Source organism: Phocoena sinus, chromosome 10, assembly GCF_008692025.1.
Source record: "Phocoena sinus isolate mPhoSin1 chromosome 10, mPhoSin1.pri, whole genome shotgun sequence".
Taxonomy (NCBI): domain Eukaryota; kingdom Metazoa; phylum Chordata; class Mammalia; order Artiodactyla; family Phocoenidae; genus Phocoena; species Phocoena sinus.
This window is the reverse complement of record NC_045772.1, coordinates 97,240,243-97,261,893: the sequence shown is the minus strand read 5'-3', so window position 1 is coordinate 97,261,893 and position 21,651 is coordinate 97,240,243. Positions and strand designations below refer to the sequence as shown.

Genomic DNA, 21,651 nt, shown 5'->3' with positions numbered 1-21,651 from the left:
CAGTACAACACAACTGCAAGGTCAAGAGGAGCTGAGAGTGAAGCAGACGAGGTTAATAAAACTGAGACCAGCCTCATAAATCCTCGAGAAGGCTGTGTTCACTGCAGCCCCACAGCCAGCTGCTGGCTTCCCTTTCTCTCTGGGAGAGCTGCACGACACCCAAAGCTTAGAGGCATACTGAATGTCCGCTCTGTCGAGATCATGAATCAAGGTGCCTGTCTTCAGGAGTCCTGGTGGCAGAGGGAAGACATTCTCTCATGATAGGACTGCTATGACCAACCCAAGGCTCTGCCAGGGGAAAGGCAGGTAAGAGGCTAGTGACTGCCAGGAGTTTGGAAGGAAGGAGGAAGAGTGTGCCTCACAGGCATCTTGAAAGGGGGCTTGAGCAGGGGGCAGTCCAAGGACATGCAGGGTGGGGTGGAAGCTCCCTGCAGAATTGAACACACTGGCTGCAATATCTTTCTAGAAGAAAGGTCATTGCAAAGAACAGTCCCTGGACTTCGCCCGATGCATTTCAAGGGACAAGCTATTGGTAAGGTACTTACACGTGTCACAGCATGTGCCTGGAATTTTCATGATTTTCCCCTAAGAAAACAGCAGAGTCGCAGATTAGGCACAAATAGTACATAGTGGACACTGTCAGTCACTCCAGGCCACGTCCTGCCTCTGGACTCACAGTCCTGAGCTTAAGTCCCCAGATATGAACGGGTTTTCCCATCACAAATGTGAATAGACTGACCACCCCACCTGGCCAGGCCGAAATGATTCTGATTATTCTGAACTCCCTTCCAGTTGAGTCACCAGGATCATCGTTCCCAGCGGAGGCTGGAAATCAGTTTGCTCTCTCACCATCCCATCCAAGGATCACAGATCCAGTCTCCCTTAAGGGAAGGCGTTTTCTTAAAGCATATGGTACAGTTGAGAGAGTTCTGTCCCTGCATCGGGCTTTGATTTTGTAATTTCGTTGATTTTTAAACTAGGTCAGGGTTCTCCTTGGACACTGGGAATCACGTGTCCAACAGCAGAGCTGGACCGCTGTTCAGAAGAACCCTCTTCTGAGAGTCAAAGATGGAGACAGTCAAGAGGAAAGCAGGGCCTGAGCCCCAGCTACTCACCCCCTCGGCCAGACACTTGTGTCCATCGAAGGGCGGGCAGCCCGTGACCCTCCTCTCCCAGATGAACTCGCCTCTCTTGTTGACCCTGCAGAAGTGACTGTCACAGCCATCCTGGAGAGTCTCATCACGCTGAAAGGAAAGAGGGGAGGTGGGCAGAGCAAATCTGAAGACGGTGTTTGGGGTCCAAAGCCACTTCAAGCCATGACCTTGACTCTTTGGAGTTGTTGAGACAAGGTAGGGGACCTTGGAACAAGACCGAAGCAGTGTGTGCAAAGTCTCCACACCCAGAACCCAGAACAGAGGTGGAGTCCAGTTTTACAGCTTGTTAACTGGGAATGGGGCTGCATAAATGTAGGGCATCCCTAACTCTACTGACCACTTAACAGCTTAAAGAATTAAGACACAGCAAAGGGAAACTGGCCCATCAGTAGCTGAACTAGAGGTGAGCCAGGTGCCACCTGCCAGCCCCACCAGCCCACTCTGGCTTTCATAGAGCCCAGTCTGTGTCACCCTGATTGGCTGACCAGTCTCATGGACCATCAAGGCTGGAGAAAATCTTAAAGATCAACTCACTCCCAATCACGGGGCCCTACCCCAACTTCTGTCACAGAGTGACAAATTAACCAAATCTAAGAGCGAATTCTGTACTTCCTAAAGGTTACCCATCTTTCCCTTATGAAATCAGAACTAGGTACAAAAGGAAGTCAATATTGACCCAAACTCAGTCCCTCTTCCTTGAAGAAAATATCCCAAATAGGAAACCAGACGGTGGTCGTAGGGAGACCCCTGAGTTTAAGTTGCCCACACACACCTTTAGCATCATGATCTGTCCCCCTCGTAGCTGAATGGTGCAAGCCATAGGCAGGCATCTCCCGCAGCACTGGCCCTGCATCTTCTCTTCCTTGTAACCCTGTAACCAGGAGAAAAAGCAGGCTTAGTTTAAACCTCCCCCTAAGATCCTGATCGAAAGTAGGCCAAACGGTAAATGGTTTCATTAAGCAGCTGTTCAAACTAGAAATCTGGGGGTCATCCTTGTGTTCTCTCTTTTTCTTATCCCCCCTGCTCCACTCATCACCAGATCTTGCCAAAAACTGCATCTTGAGCTCATCCACAGCTTGTCGTGCCAGGGTCCTCTGTCATCACCTGATCCAAGAAATCATCGTCCACCGCTGGACTCGGTCACGGTAGTAACTGTCTTCCTACCTCTATTCCTGCCAATCCAGCAGCTTCCCGGAAGGTGGACTTCACTGTTTCACAGAAACAACCCCCCAATCTGGGAGACAACATAGGGTGACCAACTTTTTATTCTGCCAAGTATTTGAAACCACGTTAATAAAGCCAAAAAGCGATCATCAGCTGTCTCATGACTGCGTTAAAATTAAAGCTCTTTTAACTCTCCCCACCATGCCGGGAAAAAAAAAAAAAAAAAAAGAACTAAATCTAGTAAAGTTTTTTTGGGGGCTTTGTTTGTCTGGTTGGCTGGTTTTTTCAGGCAAGGCTTTATTAGGGTCCCTGCCGCAGCAAGGGGCAGTGAGAACAAGTAACAGGTGCTCATGTTGGCTCGGTCCCAGAACACGGACAAGCTGGCTCCTCACATGGGGTGAAGGTAGGGGTGTTTAAAAGAATAAATTTAGTTATGTGAAGACCAGCTATGGTGTCATTCTTGTTTTCATTTTGCTACATTTAGTAATGACCACTTAGAGATTCATTCCTTGGGGTCCTGAGGTTTTTCTACTATGAATCTCTAGCAGGTCAGCGTGGAGCACCGGACCTGAATTCCGGGGCTGGTCCTCTCACATTGCCCCCTTGCTCACTGCACTCCGACTGACAGCTCGTAACCAGCAGGGGAGGTTAGGAGTCTATGAGCGTCCACTGAACTCATCAGGGAAGCCGCAGAGAGAGAGCCCAGGCCACACACACACACTCAGAAGGACGCTGCTGACATTTGAGGCCATCAGGTCGCGTTTCACCGGTGAGCTTCAACTGTGTTTTCAAAAACGCACAATTCCTGGCAGGTGTGGACCGAGGTGGATGGGAGAGGAAGAAAGAGCTGGGCAAAACAGCATGAACGTATGTGAGCGCTTACAGTCAGAAAGAGGAAATAAAATGAGGCTTAAATCAGGCACGATTTCACGGGAGCGTGGATCGGGACATTTTTTAGTGAGTGTTAGAAGAAGACACTAGGAAATGCCCTCCACTCAGCAGGCCCAAGGAGAAGAACGTGTCCAAAATCTTTACAGGAGAAGTGAGGGGTGGGGGACAGATGGAGGAGGGGTCTGCAAAGTGAAGGGATGGGGCGGTGGACGCACACTCCACACCCCAGAGAGGCAGAGGGCACGGTGAAGCCAAGAACAGGGAAAGGTGGTAGGCGCTGTGGGAGAAGAAGGGACAGGAGAAAGTGGAGGAGGGGGGAAGGTGAGAGGAGGGGCGATGATTTCAGAGGTGCTGTGGGACTGGGGGAAGAGGGACGGGAGGACAGGGAACACAGCAGAAACCACTGGAAGGACGCAACAGAGAGAACGGACCCCGCAAGGCAAGAACACAGCTGCACTGGTGACGGGCCTGTCTGAGCCCTGCTGGCGGGGTACGTACCACACAGCTGCCAGACGGACATGGAGGGCAGTGCTGACCAGACTTTTGCCAGAGCATCCAATCAGGAGCCGCCAGGTGCCCAGCCAGCCACAGGCTCACTCACTCAGGTCTGAGCAGCCAACTAGCCCTGCTCCCCCTGTCCAGGGAGGCCCCCCAAACTCTCCTCACAGGTGTCTCCCGGCCCTTTTCATAAACTACATCGGCTGCTCAAGGACCCCAGGCTTATCCCCCCGCTGCCCTTTTCTAACTCTTGCTTAAATGCCAGTCTGTCCCTGTGCCCCCTCCTGGGGGGGGGTCATTGCTCAAGGTCAGCCCATGGTCATGCTCCTCTGGGAGGCCTTCTCAAGGTTCCTGGTCAGTGTCACCTCTCTTCCTCAAGCCCTCCTTTGTCTCTACCACCCAGCAGCACAGACCGGCTTCTGGGCTCCTTTTAGGTATAAGCGTCGTCTCCCCTGAAGCAGACACAGGCCCCACGTCTCTGATGATGCTACGAGTTCCATCTGACATCGGCAGTTCAAACAGACACAGACCAGCCTACACTTGACCCACCAGAGCTCCCCACCTGCAGGAGGCCACACGGAGGCCCTTCATGGTAGAGGAACGTGACAAGGCCAGGTAAGCTGAGCTAGAATGGGGGCATGTGAGGCAGAGCTCAGCAGAGGCTGAGAGACACACGGCAGGGCTAAACTCAGGGATCTCAAGAGGGAGGAGATCCCTGGGGAGACAGCGGAATCTTGGAGGCGAGGAGGAGGAGTACACAGACCAAAAGGGGCCGTGAATTTAAAAATATTTAGAAACCTAAGTCTAGACTGGATTCTAAAGCTGGATTTCTACGGACGCAGAGGAAGTGGCCATGCCACCCTCTGACCACCAGAGGGCGCAGGTAGAGAGTTAGTGGGCTCGCCCCGCCCCCCCGCGCCTCCCCAGAACACTCTCCTTCAGGTCCGCTTAGCGTGGACCGCCTCCTGCATCCACTGTAGTTCCATGGACATCCAGCTAAAGGGATGCCAAAGACTCCAGACAGCATCATTCCATCCCATATTCAAGCCCAGATGTATGCAGGGGAGTTATCTCACACACACTCACACACACACACACACACACACACACACACACACACACACACCTGCATGCGAAACCCTAAAACAACTGGGATTTTAAATTTAAAAAAGCAAAAAGGCATACTTCACTGGCTTCTTTCTAATTGAGGTGGGAATGTTCTCCTTGAGCCATTCTATCAGAAGTAGCTGTGTCTCCCACGGACCCCTTCACTCCCCTTGAAAATGTGCTATTAAGCCCCCACTTGGAGCATCACACGGTGCTAAGTGCCATGAAGGGCACAGGCGCAGAACACTCCCCGACCTCAAGAGCGCTGACCGCACCAGCAGCTTGTCCTAACCTTGTCCCTAACCCCGCACCGCCCCTCCCCTCTGGCCGCTGTGCCGCTCCACTCCTCCCCGACCCCGCCCAGAACCCGCCCGCTGCCCCGCCACCTGAAGGAGCAATGACTATACCCTGTGCATCTAGCTCACAAGAAACTCATCTGACCAACCATATTTTCTAAGACAGCAGGAGCCCCAAATGCAGAAGGCAGTTTGCGGAGGAAACCAAGGCATCCTCCTGAGCGTTGGGTCCAGCTCTGCGAGGTGGGGCTGAGAGTCACGATAAGAACAGTGAAGAGCATGCTTTCCTCTACCCAACTAGAAATGATGATTCCACTTCCCAGAACCCACCCTCAGAGGTGTTCTGAGCAAACACAGTCATCGTGACCTGGCAGGGTGAACTATTAAAACACGATGTCCAATAATAAAAGTATATGTTGAGGCAGAGCCCCTTCAAAGAATGTTGCCTAGAACCCTGCACATAGCAAGTGTCTGATAAATAATTGTGGACTAACTAGTCACTGATAAATATTTGTTGACTAATTTTTAATGTTTTCAAAGAAGGGTAGTATGTTGCTTAAAAAGAATACAGAACTGTAAATATGGTATCACAAGCCTTGCAAATACAGGAAGAAAATGTTTAAATTTCCAAAACTAAATTATAATTATATCTGAGAAATGCAATTTGGGTAGGTGACTTTTATTCTCTTCCTTACTGTTGTCAAATATGTCCATAATCAGAAAATCATGAAAGCTTTTATTTAACGAGCCCGGTGAGGTCCCACTGCTTGGGTCCCACAAGTACCCAGTCCACCCGCAGGCCCCCATGAGCCTCTCTCACCAGCGGGCAGTCCTCGCAGGTGGTCTGCCTGCACTCCAGCTTGAATCCGGAGATGACCCCCACCTGGACGGTGCAGAGGCAGGTGGTACACAGGTCAACCATCAGACTCCTCCCGGGCTGGAACCAAAGGGACCAGGGTCAGGCCTCCCGGCACCCGGAACCCCCGACCCTCCACTGCCCTCAGTCCCGTGAGCCGTCTGCCTTGGGCATGGGGGCCCGGCTGCCCAAAGCTGCCAGGATCCATCACCCTGATTCTCCTCCTGTCCCGAGAGGTCTGCTCCCTCCCTTCCCACCCCGCCTCAAGGATGGCACGGTAAGAGTGAGGGCTTTCCCGGCAGAGAGGGAGCTGAGGCAGAGGGAGAGGGGCAGATTGAAGCATGCACAGAAGAAATGCTCGAGTGTCTGGGGCCTGGATGTGAGCGCTAGAAGGCGGGGCCCGGGCCCCGGAGAGGTAGGGGTTCCACTCCAGGATGCCTGGGAAGCCCTGGAGGAAAGGAAAGTGTGGGTGGGGCAGGTCCCCCTGGCTCCTTTCACTTGCACTTTAGAATGACACCCTTCCCACAGCACCCCATCCCTGCCCCCCAGGCGCCCTGGAGGAGAAGGCGGCAGCTCACCCCGATGATGGTGCCGTTGAGCACACAGGCCTGCACGGGCTCTGGGGAGAGACAGGCACAGGGCATGAGTGTGCGGAGCACAGCTGGTGAAGGCCCACGACCCAGCTGCTCCTCCCAGGCTGGGCCTCCCTGCTCCACCTGCCGGTCCTGCTCCCCACCCAGCGCCAGGCGCTGTGGGTCCTCCTGCCGGAGCCCACGTGGCCACAGCGGCCCCAGGCCCGCTGAGGAAGGGCAGCTACCTGCTGCCCACCACCCAGCCCGCAGGGAGAAGGTCCCTGCAGTCCTCGAGGGGAGGGCACTTGTTTAAGTGATTCACACCCAAGGGGTGAGTGGGAGGATGTTTGGGCTTGTCAAAGAAAGACATTCTACTCTGGAAACTTTAAGTCCCGAGATAAAATCACACACAGAGCTCAGGACAGGGGGTGGCGAGAGCTGTTTGCTGTTGCTGTTGGTTGTTTGGCTGGTTGGTTGGTTGGTTGGTGGGTGGGTTAGTTGGTTGCTTGGTTGTTTATTTCGTTGGTTGGTTGGTTGGTTGATTGTGTGGTTTGTTGGTTAGTTGGTTGACTGGTTGGTTGGTTGATTGGTTTGTTTGTTGATGTGGTTGGTTGGTTGGTTGGTGGGGTTAGGGGATGGGCAGTCGGAATACCTTTTCCAGCCGAATGATTGAGAAGAAGTCTCTAGAATTAGAGAAGCCTGGGTCCAAGCCCAGTTCTACCACTCACTAACTCACAAGAGCAAAGGGAGGTATAATGGTACCCACCTCATGGGATTGTCATAAGGATGACATGAGACAAGGTACAAAACCAGCGCTGACACAGTGACGACCCTCAGGAAATTGTCCCATTTCCCTCATCTTATTTGCTTTCTCCCCAAAGTGTTAGCAATGGATGGAGAGATTTGATCCTCCCCGTTTCCCTGAGCTGCTCAAAAGGCAAGGATTCGGGAGCCTTAGAGGAGAGAGAGGCTTGAAGGCGGGCTTGGTGGGACATCTTACCGCAGTGACAGGTGGGGCAACAGCCCGAGGTCTGACAGCTCAGCTGGAAGCCCGAGGGGCAGGTGGGGACGTCCAGTTGGGGGCAGGAGACATTCCTCTGTTGCACGAAGACCTCCTCCTTGACTCGGACACACTCGTAGATGAGGCAGGGGTCCTCGGGAGAGGCCCAGTGAGAGCCAACCTGTGGTCGGAGCACCCAAGTTGGTCAGGGGGCCAAGGTCCCACTGGGAGTGGGCGGCCCCCTCAGGAGCTGGTGTGGGTCCTGGAGGTGAGCCCGGCTCAACGGCTAAGCCCTGCCCACAGGGTGCGGCGCATAGAGGGAGGGACAGCTCATCCGGGTCCTTCAGTGAGTCTGGGTCAGAGTCACCCTGACCGAGATCCTAGCTCAGAGCCCCATGTGCTCCCAAGACAGAGTCTTGAGCCACTGGAGGAAGCACCTGGGGACACCTAAGGATGCTCCCTCCACCCTTGGCTCAGCTGGGAGCTGAGTGTCCAGGAAGGGCTGCATGGGGAGACAGTGGAGGGGAGATGTGGAGGGAAACTCAGCCCAGCACCCAACTTCGTGCTGCTTCCCTCTGGTACAGGGAGCCGGTAAGAGCCGGGGATGCCGGTGTCTGACCCTCGGCCCTGTAATCTGCCCTGAGCTCCCAGGCTGCACACGGGTGGCCTGTCCCAGGTAAGAGCCGGGGATGCCGGTGTCTGACCCTCGGCCCTGTAATCTGCCCTGAGCTCCCAGGCTGCACACGGGTGGCCTGTCCCAGGTAATCCCTGGTGGCGCAGTGGTTGAGAGTCTGCCTGCCGATGCAGGGGACGCGGGTTCGTGCCCCGGTCCAGGAAGATCCCACATGCCGCGGAGCGGCTGGGCCCGTGAGCCATGGCCGCTGAGCCTGTGTGTCCGGAGCCTGTGCTCCGCAACGGGAGAGGCCACAACAGTGAGAGGCCCGCGTACCGCAAAAAAAAAAAAAAAGGGACCAGCTGTCAGCCCCAACCAGGATGGAGTAGCCTCTGGCCCTGGGGAGGAGGTGCAAAGCCAGCCTGATCCCAGGATGGGATGGGGAACAAAGAGGTTAAAAGCATGGAGAGGAGGGACACAGCAGGGAAATCCACAGGTAACCAGGATTAGAAGAGGGAGGTGGGAAACTCAGTCTGTCACCACCAAGGAGGAGGAGACTGGTGGGCCAGGGTAGGAGGTGAGCAGGTGAGCACGTTCAGGGCAGGACAGGTAACCCTTTGCCCTCCTTCTAAACAGAGTTTGTTTTGGTCTTGCTGGAGGACTCAGAAGGGGATGGTCCCTAGGACCCCCTCCCAGCATCCGCGTCCTAAGGATTCCAGGGCTTAGCACCCTTCCACTTCATCCTTATCCAACAGACTTAAAGGACTGGTAGCATCCTAGCACGTGGGCTACGACTGACTCCCGGGGAGGGATCCTCTGTGCTTCAGAAAACGGCTTTATGAGCCCAGAGTCAAAGTGAGAGCCTCTGGGCCACGAAGGAGAAGCGACCCTGCTCTGTGTCAGGGGAGGGGATCTGGGGGTGGGGGGCTGGGCAGGAGAAGACAAGGGTGGGGAGACGGGGGCTGCCAACACGCCCAGGGGCTACAGCCAGAGCTGCGGAAGGGGGCTTAGGGGCCCTGGGAACAGAAATGTAGTTTGCTTCTCTGGGTTACATATTTCTCCAACAGAAACCAGTGAAAAGGTCAGAGGACGCCGCCTGGGCCGGTGTGGCAGGGTGCCAGGCCCACGACACGGCCCTGCACCACCCATCAGGGGAAGCAGGTCCTCAGCTTCACAGGTTAAACAGGAGAACACGACCCCCACCCTCAGGCGTTCACAGAACTCAGAGGGAGGGAACTGGGCTTCTCCCCAAATCCACACAATGGGAAGTCTGGGGCAACTTTAACTAGTTCCCCGGGAGCAAGGTGATCCCAGCTGACATCTGGATAAACCAACAGCTGCATTAAACTCTCTGTGGGGAAAGCAAAAGGCAGGGAATGAGCTTCTACTTTACGGACGGAACCAAGGGCAGCACCGGACCCCAGATGGACGACCAGGCTGGTGAGGCCCCCGCCCTCCTTCCTACCCGCCCTGGCCCAGACCTACACTCTTCCAGTAGGACTGGGAGTCTCCCCGAGGGGAGCCGGTCACCACCTCGCAGGCAGATGGCAGGCATGTTCCACAGCACTCGCCTTCGTGGAGGACGTAAGTGAAGCCCTGAAAGCACACAAGAGGTGGACGTCAGGACAGGCCGGCAGCAAAGACAGGTGTTCTGGTCCACTCGGCAGGTGTACGGAGCCCTGGGGCTTGCAGAGGGACAGCTGGACCGGATGTTTTCATCTCTGCCCTCCACCAGCCCCTCGATCATGTTAAGTGGTCAGGAAGCATCACCCACTGAGTCACTATGGGTCTTACACCAGCCGAAGGGACACAACCCTGCCCTCTGCAAACTTCCACTTAAGAAGAGCCAGGGCTTCCCTGGTGGCGCAGTGGTTAAGAATCCGCCTGCCAATGCAGGGGACACGGGTTTGGGCCCTGGTCCGGGAGGATCCCACATGCCGCGGAGCGGCTGAGCCCGTGCGCCACAACTACTGAGCCTACGCTCTAGAGCCCACGAGCCGCAACTGCTGAGCCCGCGGGCCACAACTACTGAAGCCTGTGTGCCTAGAGCCCGTGCTTCGCAACAGGAGAGGCCACCACAGTGAGAAGCCCGCGCAACGCAACAAAGAGTAGCCCCCGCTCACCGCAACTAGAAGAAAGCCCGTGCACGGCAATGAGGACCCAACTCAGCCAAAAATAAATAAATAAAAGAAATAAATTTAAAAAAAAAGAAGAGCCAGTCCATGGGAGTATTAAAGATGCTCAGAGTTCACTCAGAAGCAGCCGGCTGCCCTGATGTTCATCACAGCCCAAATCTAGGGTCCCTCACTGACTGGGGGAGAACATTCCAGAAGCCTGGAGTCCCGGCTCTGTCCTAACAGGGCTAATTACCTATACGACATGAGTGCCTTGACCCCAGGACCTCTCAGCGATGTGCAGAGCTGGGCTTCCCCAGGTCGTCACTTGACATTTACCTAGTAGTTTATGGGGCACAGTGAGACGAGACCCACTTTCCCCAGAAAGCCTGCCAGGGAGGCCAGCATCCTGCAAGCCTGAAGTCTGCCAGCCTATCCCCCCGCTTGGAGGTCCTCCAATCTGGCCAAAGCATCGGGAACTTGGATTGAAACCCTCCAATGAAAACTCTGAAGCGACGTACAAAGAACAGACAAAACGATGACATGTGAGGCTGTCCCAGGGGCCGAGGGACAAGAACCCGGGCCTGCAGCATCTCGGAGAGAAGGGTGAACTGCAGCCGCAGCCGTTCGGGATGGGGGTGGGTACCACACCCGCTCTGCTCCCCAAGAGCGCTCACAAGCAGGGCCCAGTCAGAGGATGCACTCAACACTCGGTATCATCCCAGGGGGTGCCTCTCCCGGGGAACACGAGGACCCCAGAGACCTGGCTCAACTTTGTAGCATCTCCATGGGACCTACTTACACCCCGACCTGCGTCACAGCGGTGCCCGATGAACTGCCCTCAGTCCTTGATCAGCGGAGAGCTAGTTATCGTGCACCTGTGATGTAGTAAGTGCTTTGGAGGCGCCAACAAATTAGGATGATACACTCGACACGCCCTCCGCTACAAGGCAGGATACCCAAAATGGCACAAAAGAAAGAGACACGAGGGAGCCTAGAACAGAGACATCGATGCCTTAGGGATCCAGAGTCACTCTTGGGCACCCCCCTCGGGGTGCTGAGTGGTCTGGATTTGTGCACACTCTATGTTTTCTGCTGCCTCCACCACGGGCAAATACACTGCGGGTTATGGGTGACCCAGGCTGGATGCCTGGTTCCCACAGCCCTACCTGCTTCTCGTGCTCAGGTGCTCCCAGCCACGCCCCCAGGTTCTGGGGCTGCCGACTTTGCAAGATTCCCCTCCACAGTTTCCTCCTGCACAACCAGGGCTCATCCTGTATTTTCATCTCTGTTTCTTTTCCCGTACTCCTCCAAACCCTCTAGCTTATATCTGTCCAAAAGAGACATCTCAGACCTTTCTCCCTACCCTCTTCTCTATCCTGTTTTCACTGGTTTCCCAATTAAGAGTGGAACTGAGTAGGTCTGATATCCACCCAAGCTGGAAACAGATGCCACTGGAAAATAAGTTCCTCACTGATTTAACAGCACAATTGCCACAGCTGAGACGGAGGTGGAGGCCTGGGGCGCTGGCCCCTGTCTCTTGGCCGGGTCGTCCTGGCCCTTACAACACCCGTGCGGCCAGCCGTACCAGCCTAGCAGCAGGGGCCCCGGCCTGGGAGTCAGGACACGCATGTGTCTGCTGGCTTCAGACGAGCCTCAGTGTAGTGGCCAATGGGAAGAACAGCCCTGCCTCTTCTTCCTTCTGGAGGGGTATCACGAGGATGAATAAAACATAATGGATTGCATTCAGTCGCTCAGAACACAGTCCCTGAAGCTACAATTTAGTCTGACTCTGGGGTCTAAGGGTCATAAGCCTTCAAAGAGAAACTCCTCTGAGGTTTATACAAAAGAGCAGGAATTCCTCTTGCTGTCAACACGGAAGCAAGGCCATAGTACACCTATGAAATTCTTTGGGACACCAGCAACGCCCTTTGCTTATCTCACATCACGTTTCTGATGTGACGCGTAGAGGATTAATTATGGAGATGGTAGGGGAAAGCGTATTTCTGCAGACAGTGGCTTATAAAGGAAGAATCAGAGGGTGATGGTGGTAGTGTTCTTTTTTCTTTCTTTTTTTTTTTTTTTTTTGTCACAGCCTAGACAGCAAATGAATTCAGGTAAGTGAGCCTAAATGCCTCTGGAGTCTGACCAGAGCTGATACTCTCCTCTACGAAGAATGAAGCCTGAGGCCATTCACTAAAGCTCCCACTTCAACACACAATACAGACCAAAGCCCAGCCTCCCCTCAGCTGTAACTAAACCTCAATGCTTCCTTCTCCTCCCAGAAGGTGTGAACATTCTGTCTCTAAGACAGGCCACTCCGCCACCCTAGAGCCATCATCCCGTCGACAGTTCTGGACGTGGTGCCCCCTGCACTCATTTCTGACCTCGGGACCCACCAACTTCCTGAAGCCGCCTCCAGCGCCTTGGCCTCTAGACAGCCAGGTTCACACCCCGTGCCCTGCATTGATGGACCAGAGTGGGGACTGCACAGAGGACCCAGAGTCCACGGGGCCGAGCTGAGCCCATCCATTTTCTTCTTGAGAAGTTCATCTCTGGAGCAACACAGATTGAACAGGTCTGATTGGACAGGGCGAACCCTGGACCTGAAAAGCCACACTGAGTTGAAGCCAGGTTCCATAAAGCCACGTGCAAATGAAGCTTCTGAGAAAGCGAAACGTCCTCCCAGGCCCACAGTGGGGAACCGGATGGATGGGCAGAGAGAAGCGGAGACAGGGGCTCACGGGACAAACGGAGAGTAAAGTGGTACAACCACGGGGCCCACCTGCATGCCCTGCACTTCGTTTCTGAGTAATCCCTGTCTTTCCTATAAATCCCCTTTTTATTTATTTTTAAATTTATTTATTTATTTTTGGCTGCGTTGGGTCTTCGTTGCTGCGCGCGGGCTTTCTCTAGTTGCGGTGAGCGGGGCTACTCTTCGTTGCGGTGCGCGGGCTTCTCATTGCGGTGGCTTCTCTTGTTGCGGAGCACGGGCTCTAGGCGCGTGGGCTTCAGTAGTTGTGGCGCACAGGCTTCCGTAGTTGTGGCGCACGGGCTTAGTTGCTCCGCGGCATGTGGGATCTTCCCGGACCAGGGCTCAAACCCGTGTTCCCTGCGTTGGCAGGTGGATTCTCAACCACTGCGCCACCAGGGGAAGTCCCTCCCCATCTTTTTATTTTAGCTAGCTTGAGTGGATTCCATTCTTTGCAATCAAGACTCCCTACCAAAACACAAAACATATTGGGGGCCCATTTTATAAAAACCACCTCTAAACATCACTCTCTTTACTTGATAGCAAGTTATTTCCACTGCCTCCCATGGCCTGTGGGAGGAGATGGAGACCGGTGGGTTTCCAAAGCCTAGTGTTCCCCAAAGGCACACCTGGAACCACAGCACCATCCTCTCCCAAGGGGGCCGGCAGCCCTGCTCCTCCTCAGCACGAGCCAGGCAGGTAGAGCGCAGGTGAACTGAACAGACTCCCCCATCTCTGGATTCACTCGCAGGTCCTCCCCTCCGTCACCAAACCACACACGCTTCTGAAAAGAAGCATCAAGAGGCTGCTCTGCACCGCGGCTACGAAAGCAACCGCTAGACGCACGCGCCTGCCTGGGCTGCCTCCTCTTCCTTTATCTTATTTTCTACTGATAGTGACGCAGTGCTAACAGTAATGTGACCGGCAGGACCCTACGGAGCCTTCCTGGGACAGGCCTCCCCCGTACCCTCTGCTTCAGCTCCTCTCTGAAGGACCTAAGTAACAGTATTTGATGCACGTTTCCTGAGTTGTTTTGCAGATGTGAAAACCCCCCACCAAACGGAAGATGTTAACTACCGGGTGACCTGAGAACGTAGCCCCAGGCCTCCTGGAGCCCAAGGACTGATCATGTGAACCCCTGTGACACCGCCCTGTCACCTCACCATCAGCCAATCAGAGAACTGTTCACGAGCTGATCACAGACCCTGCGACCCGGCCCCCCATCCCCCGGCTCCCTCACCTGGCTTTGAAAAAGGCTTTGCTGAAACGCTTCTGGGAGCTCAGGGGCTTTTTAGAGCACGAGCCACCCGTCCCCTTGCGTGGCCCTGCAATAAACCTTTCTCTGCTCCAAACTCCGACATTTGCATTTGGCCTCACGGCGCATCGGGCACATACACTTGCGCTAACAATAACAGCTTTAAACCAGCAAACAATTGAACCCACGGTACCCCCGCGGACTGTGGTTCCCTTTTCCTAGAGTCTGCTCAGTCTTCAATGCACAAGAATAAAGCTCCCCAGGCACACAGGAGCCTTAGGGGCAGGCCTCCACAAGAAGAATTAAAAACTGGACTGGGGGTTTCAAACCCCCAAATTATACCTCCAATTATAAACATGGCTCAACTGCTGTACCTCAAATGATAAACCTGGCCTGAAAACTCACCAACCTGTGTAGAAACACTACAGTACACTGACACGGGGACCACCTCAGAAAATTCAGGACCTATGTCTGTACTAGGTGTAGGCTAAGGAGATGTCTGAAAAGGGAAGAGATAGATAGGGGAAAAAAATCAAGCCCTGTTTTCTAGGCAATTAATCCACATCTCTGCTTAGACCAACTCCCCAGCCTGTGGACTCAAGACCGCACAGCAGACATGACTGTCAGCCAAGAACTGATCACAGAAGGATGACACAGCAATCCTTTCCTCATGCTCCTTTCCTTCACCCAGCCCCACTCCCCTCCTTGCCCCTCCCCTCTGGCCTTGAACCAGAGGTTCCTAAAGGGGCTTTCTTGCCTATTCCTGGGATCCCCTCCCCTACTTCCCTACCCTATTCCTCCCCCTTACCGGCCGGCAGCTGTCTCCACAGGGCTTCTGAGAGCACTGGGCCACACGCAGGCCCATCACGGCATCCTCCAGGTCCGTGCAGGTGCACACGTCACAGCCCTCCTCCCAGAACTGGCCCACGGGGTAGATGGTGCCTCGGTGGACACACACCTGTAGACACAAGGTTTCCGAGAGTGAAGTGACTCAGTTCATCGAAACAAGAGGTGAGTAAGCATCTACTCCAGGTGCTGAGACTACAGCAATAAATGAAAGCAACATAGTCTCTGCCCACGCGAAGGGATGCTCACATAGTAGAGTTTGCCCTCTTCCCTCCCCTGCCCACCTGCCTTAGGAAGGTTCACCCTGGGAGCGGCTCCTTTTGAGTCCTTTGAGGCCCTCAAGTGGGGATGTAACACACTGGCCGCCTTGACCCACTATCACTGCTGCCTTAACTGCATTTAACTCCTTCCTGTGTCACACGGAAAGCTGCACCCTCATTCTCAGACCCAGTAATGTCCTTGAACTTGGAACCCACCCACGTATAGCCCTCTGTCCCATCAGGAGTGGCGGAAGGTGAGGGAAGGGGGGGCAGGCGTTATGAAGGAGTGTTCCCTTGATGCCCACCAATGACAAGGAATGTATCAAGAGAAGACAGAGCGTGAGGTGTTTGAGAGACAAGGGATCCTGTTTGGAAGAACTACAGGCTATGGAAGGAATGTGGGACATGAGATCCCAACGGCAGGTTACGATTAGAATCGTAAAGCCTGGGATGCACGTGATATACAACGCTCAGACTTTATTTTCTAGTAATGAGGTACTAAAGAAACGCTTGGATCATGAGGCTTAGAGGCAGGTTTTAAATGACCCCAAGTGTGTCCTCTGAAGCTGCGAACAGGTCTCCACGTTTATTCACATAGTAACGGTGCACATTTTTAAACCATTTTCCTACACCTGCTCAGTCTTCCCGCTTTTGTACAATGATCTCAGTGAATGACACCCCCGGTTCTTGGATTAAGAAGCCCCCCTAAAAAGTGTTACCGCCCAGAATCCCACTTCTAGGAATCTATCCCAAAAGACACTCTGGCAAAAATACAAAATGAAAGATGCACAAGGCTGCTGCAGCATCACTAGTAACAGCAAAAGGCTGAAGCCACTCAACTGTGAGCCCACATGACTGAACCAAGATGCATCCCTGCCGTAGGTGACTAAGCTGTGAAAAGGTGTGAGGCAGATCTCCATATACGGACAGAGGATAATTCTACTATAAATCGTTAGATGAAAAAATACACATTCAAAACAGAATTTATAATCCGCTACCCTTCTGGGGAGAAATAGGAAGCAACATAGATTTATAAAATGTGCTTATATTTTCAAAAAGAAAGATAGATGGGTACACCAATGAAAATGATAAATTATGAAGGGAGAGAAGGAGCGAGGTAGGGAAAGTGGGGGTAGAGGTGAGATTTCTGGGAGCGCGTCGTTTTACAATTTAGGTTTTAGAGTCACTCATGCCTTTCGAATCCTCTATGGCACCCAGCCATGCTCAGAACGGGGTAGCGTCTCTGTAAGTACCGCCTGAGCTAATCAGATCTAGGCTGAGATGGAGTGCTGACGCCCCTTCCCTGGGCCACACAGCACTTGTGTGGGCAGGAAGGCAAGTCTTCCACAGCACCATGCGTCCGGCCATTGTCCCAGCTGGAGCCGAGCAGCCCCTACCTCATCAGGGAGGCAGGTGGTGGTGGTGCAGCCGCAGTCATTGGTGACGGTGGAGGCCAGGTACCCCAGTGGGCAGGTCACCGCCGAGCTGGTACAGTTGCAAACACACTTATACTCATCACAGCACTGGGTCTTCTGAAGGACCGGCGTCCGGTGCGGGGGACAGGAGGGCGGGGACCCCCTTGGGCATTCCTCCTTCCTGCAGGCTGAGGGGCAGCACGAGGTGATGCCCCGGTCCTGCCACACTGAGCCCTGCACTCAGCCTGGGTTCCTAAGCATTCAGCTACGATCTAAGGTCCCAGGGAACTCTAGCCCCAGAATATTAAGTCAGAAACACACGGGGGCCCAGCTCAGGAGCTGAGGGATAGTCAATCATACCAAAAAGCGGTTAGTCTGCAGAAAAATAAGGAAACTAACCCAAAGGAGAATATGAAGCTATGTTAATGGAGAAGCTAAGGCTGCGAGGCTCCACCACCTTCCCGGGCACATCTGGAAGGGGTGGGGTCCCTCCAGCTGCAGACACTCAGAGATGACTGGTGTAGGATCTCTGAGACCCAGCGAGCCCTGGGCACATAGGTACTGGTTAGCATTTTTATAAGCTGGTAGCTTATGAGATCCTATCCCCAACCTCAGTACCTGAAATAATAAATGACCTACAGTTTTAGGTCCTCCAACAATGATGAATGAAAAATGACAGCAATCTTGTCAAATCCACAATGCCCTTTTATCACTGCCAAATCCCATCCCATGCCTTTGCCTGTTCCCAGCCTTCTGCAGATACAATGTGTTCTCCCGCACTCGAGGGTTTTCATCTCAGAACTCAAGTGAGATTCTCAATCAACAGGATGAGAAACGGGTAGTGACTTAAAGTGGGTATTCTTAGTAACTAAATACAGAATTCAGCTTCTTGACATGTCCAGAAACTGTCTTTAGTCCAACCCTATGCTTAAACTGTAGTATTTAGAAATTAAATACATAAACATACAGAGGAAGAAAAATCTATAAACTTATTTGGGAATAAGATCCAGTGATTTGAACAAACCAAGGGTACACTCCTTCCCCTCCATGGCTTATGGGAGGGTGGGAGAAAATAAAGATTAGATCTGGAGGCTTCTTCGTCTCAGGTCCAAATGCCATCTAATAAGCCCAAAAGGGGGATGCCTGCAGCTGTGTCCACACCCCGTTCCCCATCGTAGCCTGCGGCTGGGAGGAGTCTTAGGGCATTCAGTCCACGTGTGACCCTGACCCCTTTGTTCTAGACACACCCCAAGCCCAGACTCAGCTCACTAGAATACAGGATGCCTTCTCAGACCAGGGGACAGTGACTGCACCGCCCGTCCTCACCCACGGAGGGAGAACTTACAGCAGGTGAAGTTGGGTCTGCACTCGCCGGGGTTGGTCAGTGTAGGCTGGAGGCCACCTTCGCAGTGAGGCACCGGGGGCAGGTCACAGCTCACCAGGTCACACACTGAGGGCCCAGAGAGAGAGAGACGTGCACTCAGAATTCAGCAAGGCTACTCTTGTGCTAGTGAGTGGCTCCCTACACTACATTCCTACTCACGCAGACCTTCACTGTTTCACATATGTGATGATGATAAATTGAAGGCAGAGCTAGAGATGGAGATAGAGGAAAAGATACAGGAAGATGGAAAGAGGGGAAGAGATGGAGATAGAGATGGAGATACACGGACAGGGAGGGGGCGGGGGGAGGTGATGATAGATAGACAGATGATAGATAAATAGATAGATAGATGATAGACACATAGATAGGTAGAGAGATAGGAAGATAGATAATAGATAGATGATAGATACACAGATAGATACATAGATAGGTAGACAGATAGGAAGATAGATAGATAGGTAGATAAAAACAGATAGATGATAGATACATAGATAAATAGATGATAGATACATAGACAGTAGATAGATAATAGATAGAAAGATGATAAGTAGATAGATAGATAATAGAACGACAGATAGATAGGAAGGTAGATAGACAGATAGATAGATACAAGCCATGTTGATTACTCTTGTCATCTGCAGGGACTCCAGATCTCGGCCAATCACTTGAACCCTCTAGACCTCAGGATCATCTTCTGTAAGGTGGGCAGTCTACCTCACAGGGTCGGTCTATTGATGTCTTGAAATAATGAAGGCAAAGTGCCTGGCACGTTGGAGAAGCTTCAAAATGTCCATAAAATGAGGGCTTTGAACTAAATGACCCCCAGTTCCCTCCACTGTTAACATCTTAAGACCTATTTTTACTAAATTGTTCTCCAGTCAGATTCGCCCCTCACTCCCGCCCCGCCACATAAGGCTTCTCTTTATCCCTGATAAATTTCATCAGCCTAAAGCAATGTCTCAGATGATTTCTTTTTTAGATCCTCAGACTGTCTTGATCTATCTGCTCTCCCTCAAAGGTTTCATCGCCTCAAACTTCACAAGCCTGTGCTTTATGTCTTCATCTGTACAATTAACAAACGCCTGTGACAGGATGGGGACAAAGCACTGAAGACTTCCTGCCGTGTTTCTCAGAATTCCATCAGCTCTAGATTCATTTAATTATACCGTTATTCAGCCCATTATTCACGATGCAGGTTGCAGGCCTATAATGAAACCCTTTGACAAATAACGTGTTGAAGTCAAGGTGCCCATGTGTGGCCTTTTCTACAGTTACTCTGGCATAACTGGCTCTGCAGTAAATCCCTTGCACCTCCCCCACCAGTGATTACCCCATTCTTTTATTTTTGGGGTATCGTTGATAACAATATTACGTTTCAGGTGTACAGCACAGCGATTCACAATTTTTAAAGGTTATACTCCATTTATAGTTGTTATAAAATATTGGCTATATTCCCTGTGCTGTACAATATACCCTGGTAGCTTATTTATTTTATACACAGTAGTTTGTACCTCTTACTCCCCTGCCCCTATCTTGCCCCTCCCCCCTTCCTTCTCCCCACTGGTAACCACTAGTTTGTTCTCTACATCTGTGAGTCTGTTTCTTTTTTGTTATATTCACCAGTTTGTTGTATTTTTAGGTTCCACATATAAGCGCTATCATACAGCATTTGTCTTTCTCTGACTTCTTTCACTAAGTATAATACCCTCCAAGTCCATCCATGTCGCTGCAAGTGGCAAAATCTTATTCCTTTTCATGCCTGAGTAGTATTCCATTGCATGTATGTACCCCATCTTCTTTATCCATTCATCTGTTTTGTGGGGGGGTTTTCCTATTTTTTGGCCACGCCACGCGGCACTTGGGATCTTAGTTCCCCAACAAGGGATTGAACCCGTGACCCCCCCGGCGATGGAAGCATGGAGTCTTAACCACTGGACCACCAGGGAACTCCCTATCCATTCATCTGTTGATGGTCGCTTAGGTTGCTTCCATATCTTGGCTGTTGCAAATAATGTTGTTGTGAACATTGCACCCCATTCTTTTTTAATGCTTTCAAAACTTAATTTAATAAGTCACAGCAGAATCTTTCTAGGAAACAAATCCTATTTTCCAGAGGCTACTCTTTCCAGGTTTTGGAAAATCCACACCCTGCTCCTGACCACGAGCCCCTTCAGCACCACCATCTTGGCCCCCTCTCCCCAGGGCGGGGCTGGGGTTGGACCCCGAGAAATGCCACGGGTGACACATACCACACTCGTACTCGGGGCAGCACTGCTGCGTGCTCTGCCGGAGACGGGCCACCTCGCACGGGCCGCACACAGGCGCTGGGGGAGAAGAGGCCGCAGAGGTCAGAGAAAGAGACAGCGGTACCCACTGCAGACTCTCGGCAGCGGGAACCAGCCAGGCCCGCTGACGAATGAGTCTCCCAGTGTGTCCTGCTGTCCCCTCAGACGCACCCTCGGGAGAACGAGGCTGAGGGCCAAGGAGGGGACAGCAGGGCAGGCACACACACACACACACACACACACACACACACACCCGCACACACCCGCCCCCGAGAGCTCTATCCCCGTGCAGAAAGGGGAGCCCAGCCCGGCGAGGCAAGGAGGGTGGGGCTGGCGTGGGGAATCCACGTGTGGATCTGGTCCACCAGGTCTGAAGACAGGGTGGCCTCGGGGCCTAGAGGGAGCCCTAGGGAGGGGCCTCACCTCTGGCTGTGGGGCAGGGCTGTGTCGTGCAGTTGATCTTCCGCCCGCTGAGGCACGTGCAGATCTGGCAGGGCTGGTGGTCTGGGACCCACGTTTCCAGAAGCTGAGGGAGAACGAGGTTCAGAAAGGGCCCAGGAGTTCGTGGAAGTTGGGTCCCACCACCCCTGGCTCTGTCTCCCTGGGGGACACCCAGTGCCCGAGCCCCGCCTGGGTCAGAGCTGCACAGATGAACCAAGACAAGCTGACAGATGCTGAGGACCCTGAGGAGGAGGCAGCTGCAGAGGCCTGGGGTGCCTGGGGCACCCACACTGCTTCGTACACTCGGGGGAAGGGCAAGCCCCAGGTCTCAGAAAACATGGAGCTTTCATCACAGCCCTTCTGATGGTGACACCAAAACAAAGCAAGGCGAGAAAATGAGGACTCCTGTGTCACCCCGCCAGCCACTTCCCAGGCCAAAGGAGAAGCTGGGCTGCAGCTTGAGAAAGATGCCACTCATTTCTGCAATGGACTTAAGACTATGTGGCAGGAAGAGCTGAAGGGGGGACAGCAGGACTCTCAGAACCCTCACATTGTTGGGACTGGTGGTGATGTTCCAGACCAGCGTGCAGTTTCCAGGTGAGGGTCACCAGGGCAGCAGGCATCCCCACTGCACAAGGGCTTCAGAGTCCGGAAGCCCCCCAACTCCTACGTCGGTTGGCTTCACCCTCCGCGCCACTGCCTGGTCTCCTCCCAGGCGAGGGGAGGGCCCCCCAGCCTGCCTCCCAGG

General features: G+C 53.1%; 1 protein-coding gene across 3 annotated transcripts in view; it reads right to left on the bottom strand.

Annotated features, from left to right (window-relative positions):
- VWF (von Willebrand factor) overlaps positions 1-21,651 on the bottom strand; it is a 136,660-nt gene that overhangs the window by 5,994 nt on the left and 109,015 nt on the right. For 2 of the 3 annotated variants that reach the window (XM_032646290.1, XM_032646289.1), the window contains exons 39-50: positions 20,886-20,988; positions 20,427-20,501; positions 18,139-18,243; positions 16,776-16,981; positions 15,081-15,230; positions 9,637-9,747; positions 7,539-7,719; positions 6,545-6,585; positions 5,931-6,047; positions 1,927-2,025; positions 1,116-1,244; positions 546-585 (exon numbers count right to left, since the gene is read on the bottom strand). In XM_032646290.1, coding sequence (XP_032502181.1) covers positions 546-585; positions 1,116-1,244; positions 1,927-2,025; positions 5,931-6,047; positions 6,545-6,585; positions 7,539-7,719; positions 9,637-9,747; positions 15,081-15,230; positions 16,776-16,981; positions 18,139-18,243; positions 20,427-20,501; positions 20,886-20,988 — 1,357 coding nt within the window. Of the gene's footprint in view, positions 1-545; positions 586-1,115; positions 1,245-1,926; positions 2,026-5,930; positions 6,048-6,544; positions 6,586-7,538; positions 7,720-9,636; positions 9,748-15,080; positions 15,231-16,775; positions 16,982-18,138; positions 18,244-20,426; positions 20,502-20,885; positions 20,989-21,651 lie in introns of those variants that run through there. The other variant, XR_004351871.1, reaches the window with a different exon arrangement.